The 22,870-nt window shown below is 41.3% G+C and overlaps 1 protein-coding gene across 2 annotated transcripts in view; it reads left to right on the forward strand.

Annotated features, from left to right (window-relative positions):
• Window positions 1–784: 784 nt before the first annotated feature.
• Window positions 785–22,870, forward strand: part of KREMEN1 (kringle containing transmembrane protein 1) — a 149,830-nt gene continuing 127,744 nt past the window's right edge. The window contains exon 1 of one of the 2 annotated variants that reach the window (XM_056537222.1): window positions 785–1,137. In XM_056537222.1, the coding sequence (XP_056393197.1) occupies window positions 1,059–1,137 (79 nt within the window). In that variant the 5' untranslated portion in view covers window positions 785–1,058. Of the gene's footprint in view, window positions 1,138–22,004; window positions 22,125–22,870 lie in introns of those variants that run through there. The other variant, XM_056537223.1, reaches the window with a different exon arrangement.

The following is a 22,870-nucleotide window of genomic DNA, read 5'->3' on the forward strand; positions in this document are numbered from 1 at the left end:
TTGCTAGACACCCCTATAAAAATAGGGGTGGAGCTACAATCTCTCTCTTCCAGCATGCTTGCTCCTACTGAGGTCCAGTGCAGTCGTCTCAGTGTGTATGTGTCCAGAGCATTGGAGACCTCAAGCCTAAAGTCTGCAGCCACAAAGTAAACTCAAGTAAGCTCAACGTCATCTTCATGTCAATTGTCAAGTCAGTCAAGTCAAGTCTTCTATATAGTCACCATGGCCTGCACTAAAGTGTCTCTACATACTGCAAGTCCCAGCAAACCTGCGAGGTCCCCCTGTGTCACTGGTCACCTCCTTGGGATACTGGCTGTACTGCATAGACTTTATCACCTGTCTACCCTCAGTAAAGCGACCATTGTCGGTGTCTTCATTGCCCCCATGCCTAGCCCAGGACCAGCGGTATTACCTTCATGTGGTTAAGGCTAAACCACTCCCTGGCATCACGACAAGAAGGGGTTAATAACATCTGCCCCCAGGGTTACAACATCTGCCCTACGTTGCACTCCTGCACGCCACAGACCTCTGTAAGGCTGTTTACTTCTGCTGTACGCTTCACCTTCGGCTCCGTGCTGATTTATTTCCCACCCTTTGAAGTTACACCTGAAAAGGGACGTAGGAGGGACCAAAGCTTTATACATTGCTATAAAAGTCGTATTGTCACTCACAATGAACTGGTTAAAAAAAAAAAAAAAAAGGAAGAAGAAAGAAAGAAAGAAAAAAAAAGAAAGCATTTGTCTCTCGCCAGTATGTATCCTGTCACATGATCACGGTAATAGGATCCCTAAGTCAGTCCCTAGAATCACTACTTTGGTTTGGAATGGATCTGACTGCAGTTGCTGTGAAGCGTCTGTAGGGTTCCCCTTTGCCTTATCCTACACTATCTCTCTGCTTCCCTCTCCAATCCGTAACAACAAACGAAAATAAAAGGCATCCCCGAAAGCTGAGCCAGTCCCTCTCAGGATCTGAGCAAATGAGCAACCTGCTATACATCTAGGGGAATCCTGGGCTGCCTGTCACTCTCCTCACATATTCAGCCCAACTCAGCAAGGGGAATGGATTGCTGGAGACTTTCATTGAGGATCCTGCTATTGCCTTCAGTGCTGGTCTTCTGCTCTGATCTCTTTCATTCTGGTGAGTTCAGGAGGGTGGAGGGGATAAAGCTGACCAGCAGCCTCCACTTCTGTCATTGGTGCAGCAGGATTTGGGGGAGAAAGGAGGGAGGCAGCACTATGCTATGAGATTGCCGGCTGCCTATTGACTGGGTTAAAGATCAGGGGTAGTTTATGTTACTATAAAGAATGGAAACATTTATAGCACTGTTCTTTTATTTTTGTACCGCACTTATACAACTGTTACAGGTAAATATTGGAGCTCGCAGTTTCTCTTGCAGTGTTGGCTTTAACATCGATGACTTTATCCTCCGTCACCCGAACGTTATTGATAAAAGCCGAAAGAATCGATCGATCAGGTCGACGATTTCCAGTGAATCTGGTTGATCCAAATCTGCAAAAATCAATACAATTTGTAAATATCTGTTGATCCCATAGGGGGAGAATTGATTTTTTTTTTATTTATTTATTTTTTTTTTGAAGGTTTGAGATTGGTTTGTCTTCTGTAAAATTGGAATTCTGCTCATCTTGGTTATGATGTGAATATTCAAGTTTGTTTATTTAATTAATTTATTTATTTCTTAATTTATATTGCACCCTCGGTTCCAGGGCACTTTACATTTGATAACGGTTAAAATACAGAATACAAATGCAGGAACAGTGAATGTTCTAACTCTATCTATCATATATACATATATATATATATATATATAGATAGATAGATAGATAGATAGATAGATAGATAGATAGATATGCAAATCATAAAATGTTTATGATTTGCATCTGCATCACTGGACTAATACGGCTACTCAAATTTACTATATATATATATATATATATATAATATATACCGTAATCATTGTTGTTTTACCTGCTTTCTATATTTCTTTTGTGTTTATTGTATTTTAAAAAATTTTAATAAAAACTGTTGTACCGGAACCTTCTAAATCTCGACAAAAACCTGTTGTAAATCTGCATTTGATGGCTTCTTGAATTGGTGCAAGAACATCTTTTTTTTTTTTTTTTTAGGTTAATGTAGGAATAGGAGGACCAAGACTGTAATGAAGACGTAGATGTCCTTTGGGTTGGCAGCTGCTGTAGAACTACAGGTCCCTTCATGTCCTGTCAGCTACTGCTGGCTACCAGGCAGTGTGTCTGTTCCCCAGCAGCTGCTGAGCCACAGGTTGCCTACCCCCCTGGTGTTACTGATGTGTTCTATTCATGCAGTTGTTAGTTTAGACAGATGAATTATTAATGTAGCATCTATAACAGTCATGGATTGCGGATCATTTCTATTGACGAGACTCTTTGGAAAGACGCATCTAAATTGTAAACATTCTGCTTCTATACGGTGCTATGAGATGTGTATCTATATAGGGTCACATGAGGATTGATGTGGGTTGACTGTGTCAAGCCAATGTCCGCCTATAGGTTCAATGTCTGGCATTTGGCGCGGATTTGCCTACAGAAATATTGACGTTGTTACCTTGCAAAGTGAGAATAATGACCCAGTTTACTGTGTGAGACGGGAGGTTTGCAATACAGTTTGGCAGATGAAAGCTTTATGCAAGTGGATGTTTTATAAGCGGAGTGCATGTATTATCCTGTTGTGCATATGGCCGAAGAATTGGCGCTTGGAATGTGCACCATAATTAAGAATGAATTACGCCATTTTCTGGGAGCAACTACAATTAAGCGGCGACACTTACTTTTTTTTATTTGCTGTTAACATTGGGTGTGGTAATGTGATGCAGTCACTTCTTATACAATATATCAGATCACATACCTGGACAAGGGACAGTATACACCAACAGGTGGGGAGGGGGGGGGCAGGCTGGATGTATGCTTCTGATGCTGAGTGATATGTCTTGGACCAGTTTGGACAGAGCTTAATTGTAGTTTCTGGGCCCCAAAGCAAAATCTGCAACAGGGTCCAGGGTGCTACTAATAATAATACTGGTCTTATGGGACAGATGTGCTTTGAGGCCCCCTTAGGCACCAGGGCCCTGGTGCGACTGCATCCCCTATGGCTAAGCCCCTGAGTTTGGCTACAGGGTTAAGAAAGCACATATAAGAAAAGGAGTGCCTAGATCAGTGTTTCCCAAGCAGCGTGCCTCCAGCTGTTGCAAAACTACAACTCCCTGTATGCCCAGACAGCCTTTAGCTGTCTGGGCATACAGGGAGTTGTAGTTTAGCAACAGCTGGAGGCAAAGGCATAACTTATAGCTTCTGGGCCCGATGCGAAATCAAATCCGCAACAACAGGGTCCCATGTGCCTGTTATGTGCCGGGCATGCTGGATGTTGTAGTTTTACATTAGCTGGAGGCACACAGGTTGGGAAACCCTGGCTTAGATATTGTTGTGCAGCACTGATATTGGTGCATTCATTGTATTTGCTCTAAACGCTCCAATATAATTCATGTCCCCCTGATCCTGTGTCCTATTTATGTCAGAATTCTTCGATTTCCATGTGTAGAGATAAGCGTTCCTCCCATAGACTATCTGCACCCTTCCTGCCTGCACCATAATGTCATCCAGGGTCGTAGTAGCTCATGTCAGATTTCCTCTGCACATGTGGAGGAGATGCCCCTGCTGTTCGGGTTAGACACGGGAGAACTTATGTCCCTAATAAAAACAGATTTCAGCCCTTAAAGGATAAAAGACGTAGGCTGTTATAAACCCAGGATGTACTGATATTAACTTCATATTTCTATTAATACCAGACATTTCCCAGTAGGATTAAACACCTGTTAATTTTTAGATTAGGAACATAAAGGTCTAAGCTACACGGATTTATTTTATTAGTCCAATTAAAAACTATCCTGTGGTGTAAAGTATGGTATGAAATGAATCACTGTTCATTAGGCCTAATTCACACTGGGTAATAATGTGTGGGTGCACCACTATCTTACCATAAATATCCTTAGTCAGGTCTACGGGTCGTAAATGTGTAAAAATATCCTTCTCCAGACTGTGCATTTGTTTGGAAGAAAACAAAAGTTGTTTTAAAAACTAACCTACCGTATATACTCGAGTATAAGCCGACCCGAATATAAGCTGAGGCCCCTAATTTTACCCCAAAAACCCAGGAAAAGTTATTGACTCGGCTATAAGCCTAGGGTGGGAAATACATTATCCCCCCCCCATGACCCCCGTCATCATCCAGACCCCCGTCATCATCCCCCACCTTCATCATCACCGCCTGTCAATCCCTTCATCAGTGGTCTTCAACCTGCAGACCTCTAGAGGTGTCAAAACTACAACACTTAGCATGCTGGGAGTTGTAGTTTTGCAACATCTGGAGGTCCGCAGGTTGAAGACCACTGATGAAGAGATTCACTAGAGTATAAGCCAAGGGGGGCGTTTTCAGCACGAAAAATCGTGCTGAAAAACTCGGCTTATACTCGGGTATATACAGTATACATTTTTAGATACATTTACATTGTCACAAGTCACCCACATAGACATAGCCCAAGGTAGTTTTCTCCAAACTGTGGACCTCCAAATGTTGCAAAACTACAACTCCCCCCATGCCTTAACAGCATGCTGGGAGTTGTAGTTTTGCAACAGCTGGAGGTCCACAGTTTGGAGACCACTGGCCTAGGTTGAATGCATGCATCAAGTCATTCTGAGTACTGAGCCTGTACTGCAGTGTTTCCCAACCAGGGTGCCTCCAGATGTTGCAAAACTACAATTCCCAGCATGACCAGACAGCTAAAGGCGTAGAACGTCTTTCCGGACCTAACATGCTGGCACTCGGACCACTCGGGAAAGGTGCCATCTCCATAGACTGCAATGAATTTCAGTTTGGAAGCAGCTGAAAGATTTGACATGTCAATTCTTTCAGGAGAGGCCGGAATCAGGATTTCTGCACCAGATGTTTCTGCCGCGGAAATTCTGCCATGTGCACGGTGCAACAGATTCCCTTTGAAAACAATGGGACCCTGCTAACAAAAAGTCCAATCAGCTCACCCTTTAGGCTAAGTTTCCACTTGTTTTTTTTCTGGCAGTTTTTGGAAATCTGCCACTGCAGTTTTTAACCCAAAGTCAGTAGTGGAACCATAAGGGAGGAGAAGTATAAGTCCTTCCTTTATATTTCCTATTCCTTTAGAATACACTTCTGGTTTTGGCTCAAAAACTGCAGTGCCAGTTCTCCCAAAACTGCCAGAAAAAAAACAAGTGGAAACAGCCTTATACGCCTGGCTGCAGCAAGGACCGGTGTGGACAACCATCGATTGAAGTAATAGAAAGAAGTATTGTGCAGTGCAGCAGCTCAGTTAAAAGCTCCAACTTTCTTAGTCAACTGATACAACAGGACATGTAGGTACAGAAAAAGTGATGCGTTTTAGTCGATAATATCAACCTTCATCCTAATGGGACCCTGCTACAATGAAATTTACAGGCAGAATTTTTCTGCCAGATTCCACGCGGAAGTTCCGTTGTGTGAATATGGCCTAAAGGAAACCTGAAAATGCAGTCCAATCTACTGTTATCAGGTTATACTGTAAAGGAGGAGGGCCTGAGCAGATTAATATTTAGTTCTCTGGGAAAAATCGCAGGATAACTTGTAATTTATTCATGTAAATATCTGCTATTTTTGGGGTAAGTAGTCATGTGGGCGGTCCTAATAAGTGACTGACATCTCTCTCTGTATTCACACTTATACATAGACAACTGTCAATCACGGAGTAAGACTGCCCTCTTGACTACTAATCCCTGAATGAGCAGAGGTTTACATGAATAAATGACAAGTTGTCTACTTCACCGACCAACTGACGGAGTTTACCAGAAATCTACAGTCATTGTGACTTGTTTTGCTCTGATTCATAAGATGACGTTGGTCGCCGTCGTGGTGTTGCAGATGCCATGTGTCTGTCTGGGACATATTCTCATGGACATGCATTGTGTCTGACCACTCCATTCATACTCTGTCGCTCTGTGACATTTGACAGCAGAACACTTGGGCAGCATAAAGAAATCATTATCCTCACCATCGAGAAAATGTGAGTCAGACTACAAAGTCTTCTGCAGCCAAATGTTTTCACTTTGTATCAGAACGTGTCATCTTGTGATGTATATATTCAATGTATTCAAACAATGTTGGCAGGCCCGCTTCACATTTTTGGGGGAGCATATTGTAACTTTGTGAAAAATGTAGAAGGTAAGGACATTTCTGAGGCATTCCTTGTAACTGTGGAGGCTTCTATACAACGTTTCCTATTGTTATAGTAGAGGCAGGTGAAGTATAGCAAATACAGTGACCCCCCCCCCCCCCCCCGACCTACGATGACTGTCGCATAAACGGCTATCCGGCAGTGCAGACTGCTTCAGCTGCCACCGGATAGCCGTTTACGGTGCCCCGTGTGGTCTGCTGACGATCACTTACCTGTCATCGGGCCTCCGGAGCGTCCTCTTCGGGATCCCCTGCATCGTCGGTGCTCTCCATTGTCGCCATCACGTTACTGCGCACGCCGTCCCGTCATCCAATAGGAGCGCCGTGCGTAGCGATGTGATGGTGGCGACAGAGAGCGAGGAGGTCAGGGAAGCAGAGGCCTTGCCGGAGCGTCGGGGAGGCGGCGACAGTGATGGAAGGCAACATCCAGGACAGCGGTGACGAGCGGTGATGGTCCGGAGCGGCGGGGACACGTGAGTATGACCTCCAATACCAGTGGTCTTCAACCTGCGGACCTCCAGATGTTGCAAAACTACAACTCCCAGAATGCCCGGACAGCCGTTGGCTGTCCGGGCATGCTAGGATTTGTAGTTTTGCAACATCTGGAGGTCCGCAGATTGTAGATCACTTTCCTATACTTTACATTGCACGGATCCCTCAACATACGATGGTTTCAACAAACGATGGTCCTTTTAGAACGGATTATCATCACATATTAAGGGACCACTGTATCTTGATCGAGACTGCATTAATAACAATAATGATCTTAAAGTAAAATGCATTGTTGAAGTGGTCATACAAAACTAGAAAAAAACTTGGATGTTTTCTTCCAAAACAGTACTACACCTGTTCTCATGCTGTTCCCATTATTCATCATTCAATGGAGCCAAGCTTTAAAGGGGCACTCCAGTGGAAAACTATTTTTTATCGACTAGCTCCAGAAAGTTAAACCGATTTGTAAATAATTATTTTAAAAAATCTTAACCCTTCAAGTATTTATGAGCTGATGTATGCCCCAGAGGAAGTTGAGTCATTCTTTTCTGTCTGACCACAGTGCTCTCTGCTGACACCTCTGTCCGTGTCAGGAACTGTCCAGAGCAGGATAGGTTTGCTATGGGGATTTGCTCCTACTCTGGACAGTTCCTGACATGGACAGAGGTGTTAGCAGAGAGCACTGTGGTCAGACAGAAAATACATTCAAAAAGAAAAGAACTTCTGTTGTATACAGAAGCTAATAAGTATTGGAATGAGTAAGATTTTTATTAGAAGTAATTTACAAATATTTTTAACTTTCTGGCACCAGTTGAAAAAAAATTCCACCAGAGTACCCCTTTAATACCAGGTACTACCCATTAATAGGTAAGGTGCTGTTTTCAGAGGAATGCAGCCATATTTGTTTAATGATGTATAATCCCTTTAAACTCGCATTACATAAGCTTGACTTTTCCTCGATGTCTGCTTTCAAGGAAATATTGAAAGTTATTGTATGACGGGAGACTATAGATGAGCAAACCAAACCTGAGAACCTGAGCTCAGTCAGAACTTTGCTAAAAGTTTGGTTTGGCTAGAACTCTTAGTTATGGTGGTTCAGTTCAGCAGAACCTGCTAAAATACCATCATTCACATGGCAGAAAAGAGAAGAAGGAAGATCACTTGACCTCATGGAGTCCCATAATGCCTTTCAAATAGTTCTCCCAGCCAATCTGGAGGCAGTATATGGGTGATGTCAGAGCCACTAAAAAGGCCTATGCACATAGCTTCAGCAGCTATTTTAGAGATAGCAGGTGTTAGGTGAAGATCTCTGTGAGGGGCACTAAGCAGTGAACAACACAGGAGTAGGACCACACATTTACAATACTTGTAGTAAAGCAGCAAAGAGCATTAATCATCTGTCAGTGCAAAATCTGTTCTAACTAGGTGTGACTTTTTTTATTTATTTTGGTTTTACACTAATTGTGAAAAAGATGCATAGAGGGTTTTATGTTACTTTCGTGCACTTTGTAGGATGCCAATCCTATTGCTGTGTCCCAAAATAGGAATACTTTTTCACAGCTTATAAAAAGCCATTGCTATTTCACTTTCCAGGCACAAAACCTGTTTCTCCTCCCAAAAAGGGATTATTTCTGACCACTTGGAAAAAGCTATTGCTTTTTCTGATACCTTTGTGTGCATATAAACATGAGAAGGATTCTGCCTCCAAAAAACGTACATAGATACACTCATAGGGGACCTAACAGTGTTATACAGGGCTTTTAGGGCACATTGGTAAAGTAAAGGTTTGAACAGAACTAGCTCAGTCAGAATCAAAACTTTTTGTCATAGTTTGGTGAACTGTCAGAACCAAATGTTTGAAAAGTTTGGTCCTCTTTACAAGAGACCAAAAGTGTATAGCCAGCATGAGTGTTTCTGAGAGCATGTTCTCATTACTGAATTTCACATGGAATCTGCTTACATTGTTAGCTAAAATTCCACTCTTATTGTCTTAAAAATAAGGGACATGTCAATCATCGCCTCATTTCCACATGGATTCCATGTAGAAATTATATTAGATTAGCTCCATACAAAACTGAAGCAAAATCTGCAGTAACAATCCTCCAAAATCTAAGGATATACCCTCAGATTTCTGATGCAGATATAAAAAATGTAGCCTTATGCAGATAAAATAATGTCTGCATGAGGCCTAAGGATGAATCTTCTGAAAGCATCCCAGCAAGTTGATCTAACAAATCTGCTCCACTGTCTTCTAGAATTTTATAAGCAAAATCTGAGTCCTTCACCTTGAGGCTCTGTTTGGTCTCCCTTGCTGAAAGAGCAATGGGGTAAGGTTTCTGTACCAGCAAGCTGTCTCTCAGGCAAAGCAGTCTAAGGCTATGTTCACATGAGCATTGTGGAGCTCAGTTCAGGAGCTACATTACAACAGCTAATGGGACCTGGGTGGAGGTTTTGACACTGGACATCAACATAACTTGACAGGTCCCATTCACTTTGAATGAGGACCGTAGGGGTTTTGACATTCAGGTATTTTTTTTGCCATGCAGGTTTTTTTCTGGTAAAGTCCCATCATTTCAATGGAATCAGCGAATGGAGCTCCCTAAAGAAGCACCAAACACCAATGTAAACATAGCTTAAAGGGGTATTCCAGGCAAAAACTTTTTTTTTATATATCAACTGGCTCCGTAAAGTTAAACCGATTTGTAAATTACTTCTATTAAAAAAATCTTAATCCTTCCAATAGTTATTAGCTTCTGAAGTTTTCTGTCTAACTGCTCAATGATGATGTCACGTCCCGGGAGCTGTGCATGATGGGAGAATATCCCCATAGGAACTGCACAGCTCCCGGGACGTGAGTCATCAGAAAGCAGTTAGACAGAAAAAAACAACTCCACTTCAGAAGCTAATAACTATTGCAATGATGAGATTTTTTAATCAAAGTAATTTACAAATCTGTTTAACTTTCCGGATCCAGTTGATATATAAAAAAAACTTTTGGCCTGGAATACCCCTTTAAATGGGCACTGTCAGATTCTATCTGATAGGACAGGAGAGCACACAGAGGAGTACTATCAGACAGGAGAGAGCACGGAGGAGTACTATCAGACAGGAGAGAGCACAGAGGAGTACTATCAGACAGGAGAGAGCACAGAGGAGTCCTATCAGACAGGAGAGAGCACAGAGGAGTACTATCAGACAGGAGAGAGCACAGAGGAGTACTATCAGACAGGAGAGAGCACAGAGGAGTACTATCAGACAGGAGAGAGCACAGAGGAGTGCTAGCCCACCCTCGCCTGTGCTTATAAGCCATGATTTCTACATAAAGGAGATAACATTTTCTTATGAAGTATATTAGTAAGATTAATGTTTTACCAAGATGTACAACATATAAAAAGTTTTTGTATCTGACAGTGCCCATTTAATTTCTTTTCTGATAAATCTACAAATTACATACATTTTCTGCATTATACAGGAAATAGTCATCTTTTTTTTTCTGTCATATAGTTTTTAAACCAATTTTCTACAATGTTACCTAATTTTAGTTAACACAATGGAAACTTGGGAAGATTTCACTTTTACTGTGTTATTAACAAAAATAATTTAAAAAAATGATATGTACATAATGTGGTTGATGTAAAAATAGTTGTGATGTCTTTAGTAATGAACAGCAACATGGACTGACTGTATTTTTATTCCCCATTGTACCATATAATTAGCTTTGAGGACTGATCACTCGGTCAGACAAAATTACACGCATTCAGAAGTTCAATAATATCACATTACTTCCCCATGACTTTCAATAGCTTCTATGAAATGTAGAGTGGGGGGGGGGAAGTGTCATTGTTTTCTGTGGAAAACAATGATCAGTAGCTTGTAGTCAACTTAAAGCAAGTGCACTCCTCTGTTACTAATCCCATGTAGTTCAGATCTAGTTCAAGTATTTACTAATGCCAATGACAAACCCTAAAAGGGTTAAACTAATTCTACAGCCGATATATTACATTTGTTATATTACACTATACCCTATATTCTTGTGTACTTTGTACCTTTTTATTAGACAGCCCAATTCTTTAGTTGCCTATGATGTTTAAATGAATTGTTTTAAAGAAATGGTATAAGTTAAAAGCCAGACTGGCTCTAGTTTTTGAGATACCCGGGGGGTCAATTATATGATGATATCAAGGTGATGGCTTTGTGAATGTCATCAGTAGAACAAGTTATTCAGGGAAGTAAACAATGAATTCAACATGAAATTTTGAAGAGAGAATTTTTTTTAAGAACTTGGTTTTCAGTTTTCATTACATTTTTGTGTTTTTTTTATTTTTTTAAAGCTTTGAAACCATTTTGCCCTAATTAGATTTCAATGTTTAGTGAATTGTGAAGAGATGAACCAGTTTGTCTAGTTAGATGGGTTATGGGTGAATTGGAGGGACAAGTTTGAAGCCAACAATACTTTCCTCCTGGGCACACTGAAGAAGACGTATATGGCATGTCATATGTGTGACTAGCTGACCGTAATGATTGATCCTGTTATAGACATCCTTCAGGCTATAGGTCAAAGGGGCATGCAAAATGAGCAACTTAGATAAGATCAAAAGGCAGTCAGGCGCAAACACCTTTTCTTCCATGTATACAGAATGATGTCCTACCTTTTGTAATGTAGTTGTTGCATGCAAGGGGGTAGAATGCTAAAGCTACCCAAGCCAAGTATATGGCCTGATACCTTTTATGCCCTAATCTGATAAGATCATTCTTTTTTATTAATGCTATGCCATGCCTTTAAATAGACATAACAAACCATGCTATTTATTGACATAAGTAGAAAAACATTTCATTCTATGCATTGCCACCGTGCACCAAAGGTCTTAAACACTATTGTGACTTAATAAATATTGATAGATTTAAATCTAGTCATCGGGTTTTTCAGTCACCTTCACGGACAAATCTACTGCTAAATGGTTAAAAGTGGAATTACATTTTAAGAAAATAGGTTTGCACACGTAGAATTTGGCTAGCAGTAAGATCAATATGTGTATATAAATAGTTGTGTGAAAACAAACAATTGATTTAATGGAACTCTCATCCATCTATCAAAATATGTATCTGACCTTAAAATGTTTTCTCTGATCTCAAAATATTCTTCCCATCTCCAAATTAGTTGTAAAGCATTTGAGAGAGACATAAGTGGTTCTTTTCTTTTACAACATTTTTTCAAAGTGCCCTTTGACATCTCCCTTCCATTGATCTCACTGGAATACAACAACTTAACCACAACAGTCATAATACAAAGTTTGGAAATGTTGATGCCTTAACATGGGAAAAAAAAAATATTTGGATATTTTTACATAATTAAATATTATAGAAGTGAATCTTATCATTGTAAGGATCATAGCAATAAGTCCTGTAATTTTTGTCCACAGAACTTGCATAGGTTGTTACTATGGAGTTGCACAACCGTTTAAATTGGCACCAACTATTTTGGTCAGATATCCTTGTCTATCAGAAATGTTTCCAGTGGAGAAAACATGGCTATATATGACATCCAAAGGAGCATGCCATATTTTTGTCAGTAACAAAGTCGTCTAAAAAATAGGAGCCCTTGAAAATTAAAGCTTTTAGCTAACTTTAGAGCAAAAGTTTTTCTTGGAATCAAAAAAGCAGTGTTACATGTTTTACAGGTATAGGCACAAATGTATGGAAGATGATAAAGCCAACCAAAAAAGTATCATGAAACTGCCCAGAAATCCCTATAAAAATGCAACCATTTGGATAAATTAAGAGGTGAGGATGGAGAAAGCAAGAAGGGAAGTGAAAAGTGGAAGAGGGCAAAAAAGAAAGATGTGCAGGGGCACCTATTCCTTGAGTAGTTTAATTCAGAGAGAGCTATGTACCTGGGTATAAGTTGCAAGAAAAAGGAGAGGAGAGCAGTTGTCATGCAGGTGGCTAACTCAAAATGGATGACCAATGTGGATGTAAAGATAGTCTACCAGAGGGTTTCACCCCTGGGCAGTTCCCCCAAATGGGAGTATATGTACCAGTGGGCTCTGTACAATTCCATCTACTGCAGTAGATGGGAGCATAACATAAAGCTTGGTCAGACACTTATACCACATAAACATAATCTTATAGCTCTTCTCCTGGATTAAAGAAGAAACAAAGAACTTATGGGTTAAAATCAATGAGTTTCTAAACATTTAGAGACAAAGTGAAAATCCTTAGTGGGGTCTGACCTCCCTGAAACACGCAATGAAGGAGAGATACTACATGTGATGGATGATCCTCCTGGAGACATGCTGTAAGAGAGTGTTTCCCAACCTTATTTGGCTCCCGAAACCCCTTGGAAAAAAAAGAAAACTGCGGGGTACCCCTACCGAATTTGACGAGCAAAAAAAAGGGGGAGGGGGGCTCACAGCCGCAATGCTAAACATCAATTTATCTGTTGGCTATATAGATTACAGTGCTGATTTATACAGCAACTCAGAGGTGACGTCTTCTAAAATCAGTGTTGTTCCCTTCTCTTCTCCGGGCCATCATAACGATTTCTTCCAGCCACAATTCTTCACCCTTAAACCTGCAAAACAAACCTATTAGGCTCCGCACTTTTCCTGCATCAGCTTCCCCTTTTACAAATGAAGAGAAATACAGGGGTGTAAAGGGGTAACAGAGGGGTGTAGAATAGTGCACATGGGTGACAGGTGTGTAGAGGAGTGTACATGGGGGTGACAGAGGGGTGTTGAGGGGTGTACGTGGGTGACAGGGGGGGCGTAGGAGGTGACAGAGGTGTACATGGGTAATGGGTGTTGGGGGTGTAGAGGAGTATACATGGGTGACAGAGGGGTGTTGAGGGGTGTTCATGGGTGACAGATGGGTGTAGAAGCGTGTACATGGGGGACAGGGACATAGGGGTTGACAGAGGGGTGTACATGGGTATAGAAGAGTGTACATAGGTGACAGGGGGCTTGGGGGGGACAGAGGGGTGTACATGGGTGACGGGGGTGTAGTGGGAAAGAGGTGTGGACAGGAGTGACAAAGGGACAGGGGGGTGAATAGTGGGGGTTGGACATTTGTGATGGGGGTAGACTGGGCGGTGGTCAGAGGGGTGGTGAATATAGGTGACAGGAGCAGGAAAGATGGTCCTAGGGCCAGGAGGATGGTCCTAGGGCCAGGAGGATGGTCCTGGGGCCAGGAGGATGGTCCTGGGGCCAGGAGGATGGTCCTGGGGCCGGAAGGATGGTTCTGGGGCCAGGAGGATGGTTCTGGAGCCAGGAGGATGGTCCGGCGCACCATCCCCATTGCATATATCCCCTTCCCGGCCTGCGCGCATGTGACTCACTCACGGCGCCGCAGGGGAGGGGGACGCTGTGTGTGCAGTGCGCTTGTACACATAATGCTCACACAGGCTTCCCCCCCCCCCCCCCCCCGTGCTGCCGTGATTCACAGGCACACAGGCCAGGGTGGGAGATTTTAAAAAAGAATATAAATAAATAAAAATTGCCACAGTGTCGAGGCACCCCGGGCAGGGCCTCACAGAACCCAGGGTTCCCGGTTGGGAATCACTGCTGTACGCAGTATAAGAAGGAACCTCCAATAGCACTCCAACTGGTAATGGAAGTACCAGGCCAATATAGCTACTGACCTGATAAGAAAGTCATTTAATTAGGATTTCATACAATCTGGATGCACTTTGAACATTACCATAGACGTTTTTATTAGGATGAGGCGTATTATCAGGCCTGTATATTCTTGTGTATATGATGTCATTTTTATGATTTAATGTGATTTCAAGTAGGCATATAAACATTATAGTCTGCTGGGAAGGATGTTGATCACAGTTTGCTTGGTTTAGCTCACACATGGATCTTAGAAATGGGAAGTTGTCTGTGGATACATTATAGAGCTTCCAATTTACAGATTTAGTTGGTGTCCAAACAAAGCCTCCAGGGACTATAAAACATGGTTCCCACAATCGCTGGTCCTTTTATATGGACCAGTCATTAGCAATAAGCATGCCTACAAATGCTCATTCAGTTAATAATCATCCTGTGTAACAAGACCTTATTGGTGCATTTACATGCATCTTTAATATGTATGATTTGGCAATTTAGTGCTTCTTTAAAAAATCTTACCAAGTAAAGCGGTTATGTATGAGTGTTTACAAGTCAGGATCACAGTTAGTTAAATCGTATTTATTATCAAGCAGTGTACATGCAGCCTGCCATAAGGTAATTTTGAAGGAGCTCAAAGCTTAAAAATAAATGCTAAACGTAAACAGGAGAAATACATATCCATATTTTGTCACTCAGATTTTCTGTACGATTCTGAAACAGTCTTGTAGAAATCCTGCAGAGAACATGGAGTTTTTCTTCTGTTCTTTGAAATTTTGGGTCATCAAACACCAATAGGCGGAGACAATGAGAGGCATATTAGAGGCTTACATTCTTTGCCAATTCCAACCCACGCCCCTTGCCATAGACAGAACAGTGGGGGAGGATCCTGCTGCAGATAGTTATCTTACAGCCACTTACAAGATTGTGGGCAGCAATAAGAGGGAAATGGTTGATACTGGGATACATGCAAAATAATAATTTACAGGTTGTTTTTGGTTTGGAAAGCTATGAGGGTCATTAACAGGGTAAACTTGTAATCTCTGTTTACAAAAGTTACAATACTTAAAAGGGGACCTATCACATTGAATTTGCAGTCCAATCTACAGTCATCATGGAGGAGGAGCTGAGTGTACTGATTTAGAGTTTACATGGGAAAAGTCCCACAATAACTGTCTTTCATTAATGTAAATTTCTCCTTATTCTGGGTGAAATAGTCAAATGGATGGTCCTACTCAGTGATTGACAGCTATTTGCACATAAATGTGCATATAGAGTGAGCTGTCAATTAATGAATAGGACCGTCCACTTGGCAACTTAGCCAAGATGCTTTTATGAATAATTTACAAGTTATCATGGCCCTTTTCCCACAAATATTTTCCTTTAAAGGGTACCTCTCATCAAAAAAACTTTTGATATATTATAGATTAATGTATGCAGAATAACTTCACAATTGCATGTTATTAAAAAATATGCTTCTTTCTATTTAATTTTCCACTTTGAAGAAATGACCACTAGGGGTCTCCCTACCAGTCCTGGCAGCAAGCATTTCAGACTCATGCTGGAGTCCTAAACACTACGAGCTGCCAGTCAGCTTTGTTCACAAAGGAGAACACTCAGAGCTGCAAGCCTGCTTTGTTAACAGCCTGTTTGGCTGTGAACAAAGCAGGCTGGCAGCTCTAAGTGTTTAGGACTCCAGCATGAGTCAGAAATGCTTGCTGACAGGACTGATCGGGAAAAATACAATAGAAAAAAGCATATTTTTCAATAACATGCTATTGGAAAGTTATTCAACTTTCATTAATCTAAAATATATCAAAAGTTTATTTGATGAGAGGTACCCTTTAAAGAAAGCAGTAGATCCTATATATTTTATTAGAAAGATATAGATATGATATATAGCGCCATAAAAGCTTTAGGATTGAGTTACTAAGCATGATCACCAAACAGACTTAGAAGCAAAAGTACAACAATAGTCAAATATCAAAAAATTGTATATGCCAGAAAATGTACAATTGTGCATGGTTTAACCTTAAAATGGTTTTGAACAGCTTATCAAGCTGTATGGAACAGTAATATATTGTAGACTTTATACAGAGGCCTATTGTTTTGGAAAAAAAAGTGGCATGCTCCATTGGATGACATGTTATGAAGGTATTCTCGCCTAGAGGAATATAGAAAATCTCAATAAAATGATGTAATGATGTACCTATGTAGTACCCAAAGCTCAATAATAAAAGGCAACAGGCGCTCAGTGAGCCTCTCTGCAGAGCATGTAGACCACCATGGTGTAGATAAATGGTTGCATATTTAACATGCTCTAATTTTGACTTACTGGTTAATAATATTTAGGCGTTTGTTCCTGTAAAATATTCCACCCAGACAGTGTCAGGATGGCTTGATCACAAGCTCTCAGATTATTTTGCTGTCTCTGTAATTCTGTCCAACTTTAATAGTTAGATCAGAATCTTTACATGGACCATTTCTACGCGAGCCTCAAAGTTTATTCAGATATCACATTTTAATGAGTGTTTCCTGGCCTCATTATTTTCTGGGAAACTGGTGTTTCTAAAAATATATGTCTCTAAAAATAGCTCCTTACTGCTGTATCTCCTCCGCAGTCTTTTTTGTCTCTTGTACTATTTAATATTAGTGATTTCTGTTATTTTTATGCCAGCCTGAAAGAAACGTTATAGTTACCTTGTCATTTGAGTTTATTGCATTTGGCCCACTAGAGAATACAATGATAGAAGAAATATGAGTCGTGATCCCAAACATTTATAGGTTGTACACTGATGGAGAATGTATTATTTCTTTTGACAGGTCTAGGATATTAATAATAATCGGAACTGAACCTTTTGTCTCTTGGGTTTATATTTCAAGATTTGAAAGTCTTAAAAGGTTTTTTTCTTATAAAATCATGTTTCGTGTAACCTTTTACATAATACTTTTAGAAAAACAAATAGTCTTTTTGGAGAATTACTGATCACTGGAGATGCTCTTTTTTTTACTTTGGATTTTTTCTATTGTAAGTACTGGGTAGGTTTCTATAGCTAGGAATTTATAACAAATGCCACAAATTTTCCCTACTATAAGTGGTTGTCATCATCAGTGCATTCTATTGGTTGGAAAAAGGATTGGGAAACCTTAAAGAAGATGTCCAGTGGTAAGAAATGTATCCCCTATCTGCATGCTTGGGGATGAATATCTGATCGCGGGGAGTCCAACTGCTGGGACCCCCCCCCCCCCCCCGCGCGATCTCCCGTACAGTCCCCGGCTCTGCTAATGTGAGTTTCGTACCCAGCACGTCAGCTGGTCGGAAACACACCCCTTCATTCATCTCTATGGGAGAGGGGAGACCGACGTACGCGATGAATAGAGGGACGTTTTTCCAACCAGCTGACGTGCTGGGTGAAAAATGTCACACACAGGAGCAGAGCCAGGGTCCCGTATGAGAGATTTCAGGGAGGACCATGACTGTGGTACTTGAGGGGGCCTCTTGACACTTGCCTGAGAAATCAAAAAGTGTGTGTGTGTGTGTATATATATATATATATATATATATATATATATATATATATAATATTTTTTTTTTTTTTTTTTTTTTTATTAGCAACCACCATCAGTGCCAGGAAAGGCAGCAAATACTCTACAGATGAAAGATTTTCCTCACAAGGTTATAAGGGTATGGGGCTTCTTATACAAGAAAGAGATCTGATACATTGTTAAGTCTCTGCATGTAACACAAACAGCAAACAGGGATCTAAAAAGAATGACAAATACGAATCTAATGTAAAAAAATATATATACCGTATATGTTTTAGAATAGCTTTGCATTCATAGAGGGATGTTTGAGAACTAAGATGACTGATCAAGCAAACTTAAAGTCTAAGGAGTTAATAAGTAGGGCATGAGGTGCTGGCCCCTCCATATAATGATGGCAGTGATGGGTAAGTTAAGGTGTTTATGCTTTTCTGAAAAGGACAGAAAAGTACTATATTTACTGTATGGATTGTTCCATTTTTTGTTGGCCTAGAAACAAATTTGATGCCAAAGAGAAACTTTTACCTTCTCAATAAGCAACCACCATCCCTTTCTCACCATAATGCTTGTCCTAGGAGTATGTCTGCTTCTTATATAGAGACACTTCTACGCAGTTGACCTGTTTAAGACCTCTCTGTAGGGATAAAGGATGTGTAGAGAGAAGTTTTACTTTTATTTGAACATTTGACAGCCTCACAAGTAGTGCTTCTTAAAGACATAATAGAAAAAGAACGTGATGTAGAAGCTGTGGGAAAAGAATCTCCTTTCTTCATCTGGTACTTAGCTCTGGGAGTATAAAAGAAGAAAATGACCGTCCTGCATCCTGTCATCAGTCACCTGAAACTGGGAATAGAGTTTAACTAAGAACAGTGTCATGGCTAAGTACTAGTACTTACTCGTCATCTCATACCATATACTATATGTGAAATAGGCACCAAGGGCCAAATCATAGGCTCCAGTTTTGTGCATTAGTCATGAAGAGATGATTATAACGATAAAGGTCAATGGAAAGATGCCTGAGATTTTGGCAGCAGCAGTATATGAATTCAGAACAGGTTCTAGTACTTTTTAGAAAATGAAAAAATGTTAAACAGTTGTTTCATTGATGGTCGCTCACTTAGGCTAGGTTCACATTGCTGTTTGCATCCGACCCGTTAAAGGGGTACTCCACCCCTAGACATCTTATCCCCTATCCAAAGGACAGCTCCCCCCTCGTGACATCACGGCCCGCCCCCTCAATACAAGTCTATTGTCACCCCCCCTGCCATAGACTTGCATTAAAGGGGCGGGCCTTGATGTCACGAGAGGTGGAGCCGTGACGTCACGCTGCTCCGTCGCCTGTATCGCCCATCATTATGCACAGAGTGAACTCGCTCTGTGCAGTAATGATAGCGGGGTGCCCAAGCCAAGATCACGGGGGTCCCCAGCAGCAAGACCCCGGCTATCTGACATCTAAGATGTCTAGGGGCAGAGTACCCCTTTAAGGGTCTGATCAGCTCTTTTTTTTTTTTTCTCCTGAACCGATCGGACCCTGAAACAGGTTGAATGCAAGTGGTTTCTTTTCTCTGCTAAACTTGTTGGAACTGCCGATGGAGCTCCACCGAATGGAGCCCGACGGCAGTGTGAACGAGTCCTTACATTGTCTATAACTATCATTTCCACAGAAACAAATCTGCAGCAGATATGGTATGTGTGAATGTAAGTTATTGATCAAAGATTCCTGCTAGATATATGTAACGTAAGGACCACATTTGTGGTGCATGTTTGAAGTATACTCCACCATTGTACTTTGGCCAGTGTACAATATGTCAGTATACCATTGCCTCAATTGTAGTACAAAGTACAATCATTCAATTGTAAATGGTCCCAGTAACTGTAAATCTCTATGGTAGTTTGAATCTAGCCTAATGTATCTACAGTCAGAGATGTAAATCTGTAACAGAGCCCTATGTCTGCCATGTGCTATTTATAATCCTGCTGTCTTCTTGTTGGGCAGAGGTGCTTTGAGGTCCTCTCAGGTGCCAGGACCTCAAATCACCTTGTACCTCTGCACTCTATAGTTACTTGTACCTCTGCACTCTCTATAGTTATGTAATGTCCCAGAACAGGACATGGTCCTGTACTACCCTTAGGCCCTGTCAGGTTGAGTCCCTCAGTGACCTGGGGGCTCTCCTGCAGTGTCTCCCCTGCAGTGCGACCTCGGGCTCTGCTCGGGCTCAGCTGTGAGGGGAGATCCCCTCACACCGGAAGGGGGGCTCTGAGCAGCGGCTCCCAGCTACTGAAATGAGCTGAGGGCCGCCACTGCCCCCTCCATACACCCTGAGCGCTGGTGTAAGGTGCAGACTTGCATCGGCTCCTGCACCTCACACCGGCATTAAAGAGAAATAAGGGGGAAGTCGGTCTGTCCCTGCTAGCCCGATACAGGGCTAAATCTATAAAAAAAATTCACCTGCCCGGCGCCCAAAACTACTTGTCCCGAGCGATAGGATTTCCACATCCCTGTTATCTAAAGTCAATTACAAGTCTAATTGGTCCCAGCAAGCTGCAAGGTCTTTCTGTGTTCCTGGGATTCTGGCCTAGCTGTGAAGATAATACCATCTAAACGAAGTAAAGCCTCTGTTAAACCATAACTGGTTGTGGACTCTCCTTTCACTACCTAGCCATCCGAATAGCGGAGATAGCGTTCTTTTGGTCCCGGTACCCAAACACCACTCTGGCGTCATGAAAACTAGGGGTTAATAACACCTTTCCCCGAGGGTAAATACCATCTTGCCCCTACACCGCTGCACCCTGTGGTCCCGCAATACACCATGGGTGTACCTTTACACTCTGTATAGTTACTTGTACCTCTGCACTCTCTATAGTTATTTGTACCTCTGCAATGCCAATAGGTACTTGTACCTCTGCAATCCCTATAGGTACTTGTACCTCTGCAATCCCTATAGGTACTTGTACCTCTGCACTCTCTATAGTTACTTGTACCTCTGCACTCTATATAGTTACTTGTACCTCTGCACTCTATATAGTTACTTGTACCTCTGCACTCTCTATAGTTACTTGTACCTCTGCACTCTCTATAGTTACTTGTACCTCTGCACTCTCTATAGTTACTTGTACCTCTGCACTCTCTATAGGTACTTGTACCTCTGCACTCTATAGGTACTTGTACCTCTGCACTCTATAGTTACTTGTACCTCTGCACTCTCTATAGTTAGTTCTACCTCTGCACTCTCTATAGTTAGTTCTACCTCTGCACTCTCTATAGTTAGTTGTACCTCTGCACTCTCTATAGTTAGTTGTACCTCTGCACTCTCTATAGTTAGTTCTACCTCTGCACTCTCTATAGTTAGTTGTACCTCTGCACTCTCTATAGTTAGTTCTACCTCTGCACTCTCTATAGTTAGTTCTACCTCTGCACTCTCTATAGTTAGTTCTACCTCTGCACTCCCTATAGTTACGCTTCTGTCTACAAGAGATATGCTGAAGAATATCTGTCTCTGGTTAACCGTATAACAACTCTGATGTGTTTAACATGTAACACCAGCTTTAAGTTTCATACTTATTGTAGATGATAGCACTGGATGCAATATGATAAAGTAGTCACTTATGTGTCTTTCATTTGCTTTCATCCTGCCAAAATCATATCCTTGCCCATATGCATTACAATAGTTCACAAAGAACCTTTTCTTTAGCGTATTTAATAAATATAACAGTCTCTTATATTACCTATACCTTTCTTATTAGAAGTGTACAGTTTCTATATTGTGGTAGCAGATTGAAGTCTACAACTAGTCAAACCTAAATTCTAATTAAAAATTCTAAATTTTACTTGTCGTCCTATACAATATGAGGGAATGAGACTTAATACCTGTGACTGCACTGTATAGAAGCCGCTTGCGCCAACTCCAGCATATGCGATGCCTGGCACTGACTCTCCGGGCGTCAGTAAGCCCGGCGTGCATGTCCAGATGTGACGTATCCGTGACCTGTGTGCCGTGGCTTTGATGCAACGGGGAGTGGTGAGTTTGATCCGGATCAGGACTCGGCGCATGCGCTGCAGCATGAGGGTCGGCACGCATTTACGCCACTCTAACTGGGTATAAAAGGGAGCATATAATGGATTGAGATAGCATCCCTTGAGAAAGTCCAAGTTGTTAAAACATACGTTGGGGCGGTGGTGACAGGTCCATTTTATGGGTAAGTGAGGTGTTGCTTTATTACTTATTATTATTGTGTGTATGGGGTGTTTACCTATAGTGGTCCACAGTGCGTGGCTACAGATCCAGTGGAGAGACATCTCTTAATTTCCCCCTATAGTTACATTACTTACCATACGCCCTTCATCGCTGCTTCGCCTCCTAATTACTTTTATTATGTAACATTAATGCTATACTCCATTACCTGTCCCACCATCTTATTGGATTTGATAGTCTGTACACTCTCATTGTTTTGTTACACACATCATTTCACATATTATAGTCACATATTTGTGATTTTAAATTCTGATGTCAATAAAGTTATTCCTTTATCAGTAGCAATGGCTCCAATCCTTTCTTCTGTGTATATAATATGGAGCTATACTGAGGTATTAGTTTAGAGACCCTCAGCACTCTATATTGTTAATTATGCGGTTTAAATACAAGAAGGTATATCTAAAGTGCTGTATATCTCTGTGTCTAACTAGTCAGACCTAAAGAACTGACTTTAAAATGGTCCAACCATTTAAAATTGAATATTCATCCTGTAATATGCAAATTAAATTTAGCATGTAAGAGGACTTATTTCAAATAGATAATCCCCTGCCCTCAAATAAAGGCACCCAACTGATCAGCTGTTATTTCCAGGTATGCTGACGGACCACTATTTTCATGGGTTCTCTGCTCTGGCCTGTAGAAAAAGGCTCCATGCAGGTGACCTCCATCTCCTCTGTAACATGTATGACC

This window comes from Hyla sarda, chromosome 1, assembly GCF_029499605.1.
Source record: "Hyla sarda isolate aHylSar1 chromosome 1, aHylSar1.hap1, whole genome shotgun sequence".
NCBI classification, from domain to species: domain Eukaryota; kingdom Metazoa; phylum Chordata; class Amphibia; order Anura; family Hylidae; genus Hyla; species Hyla sarda.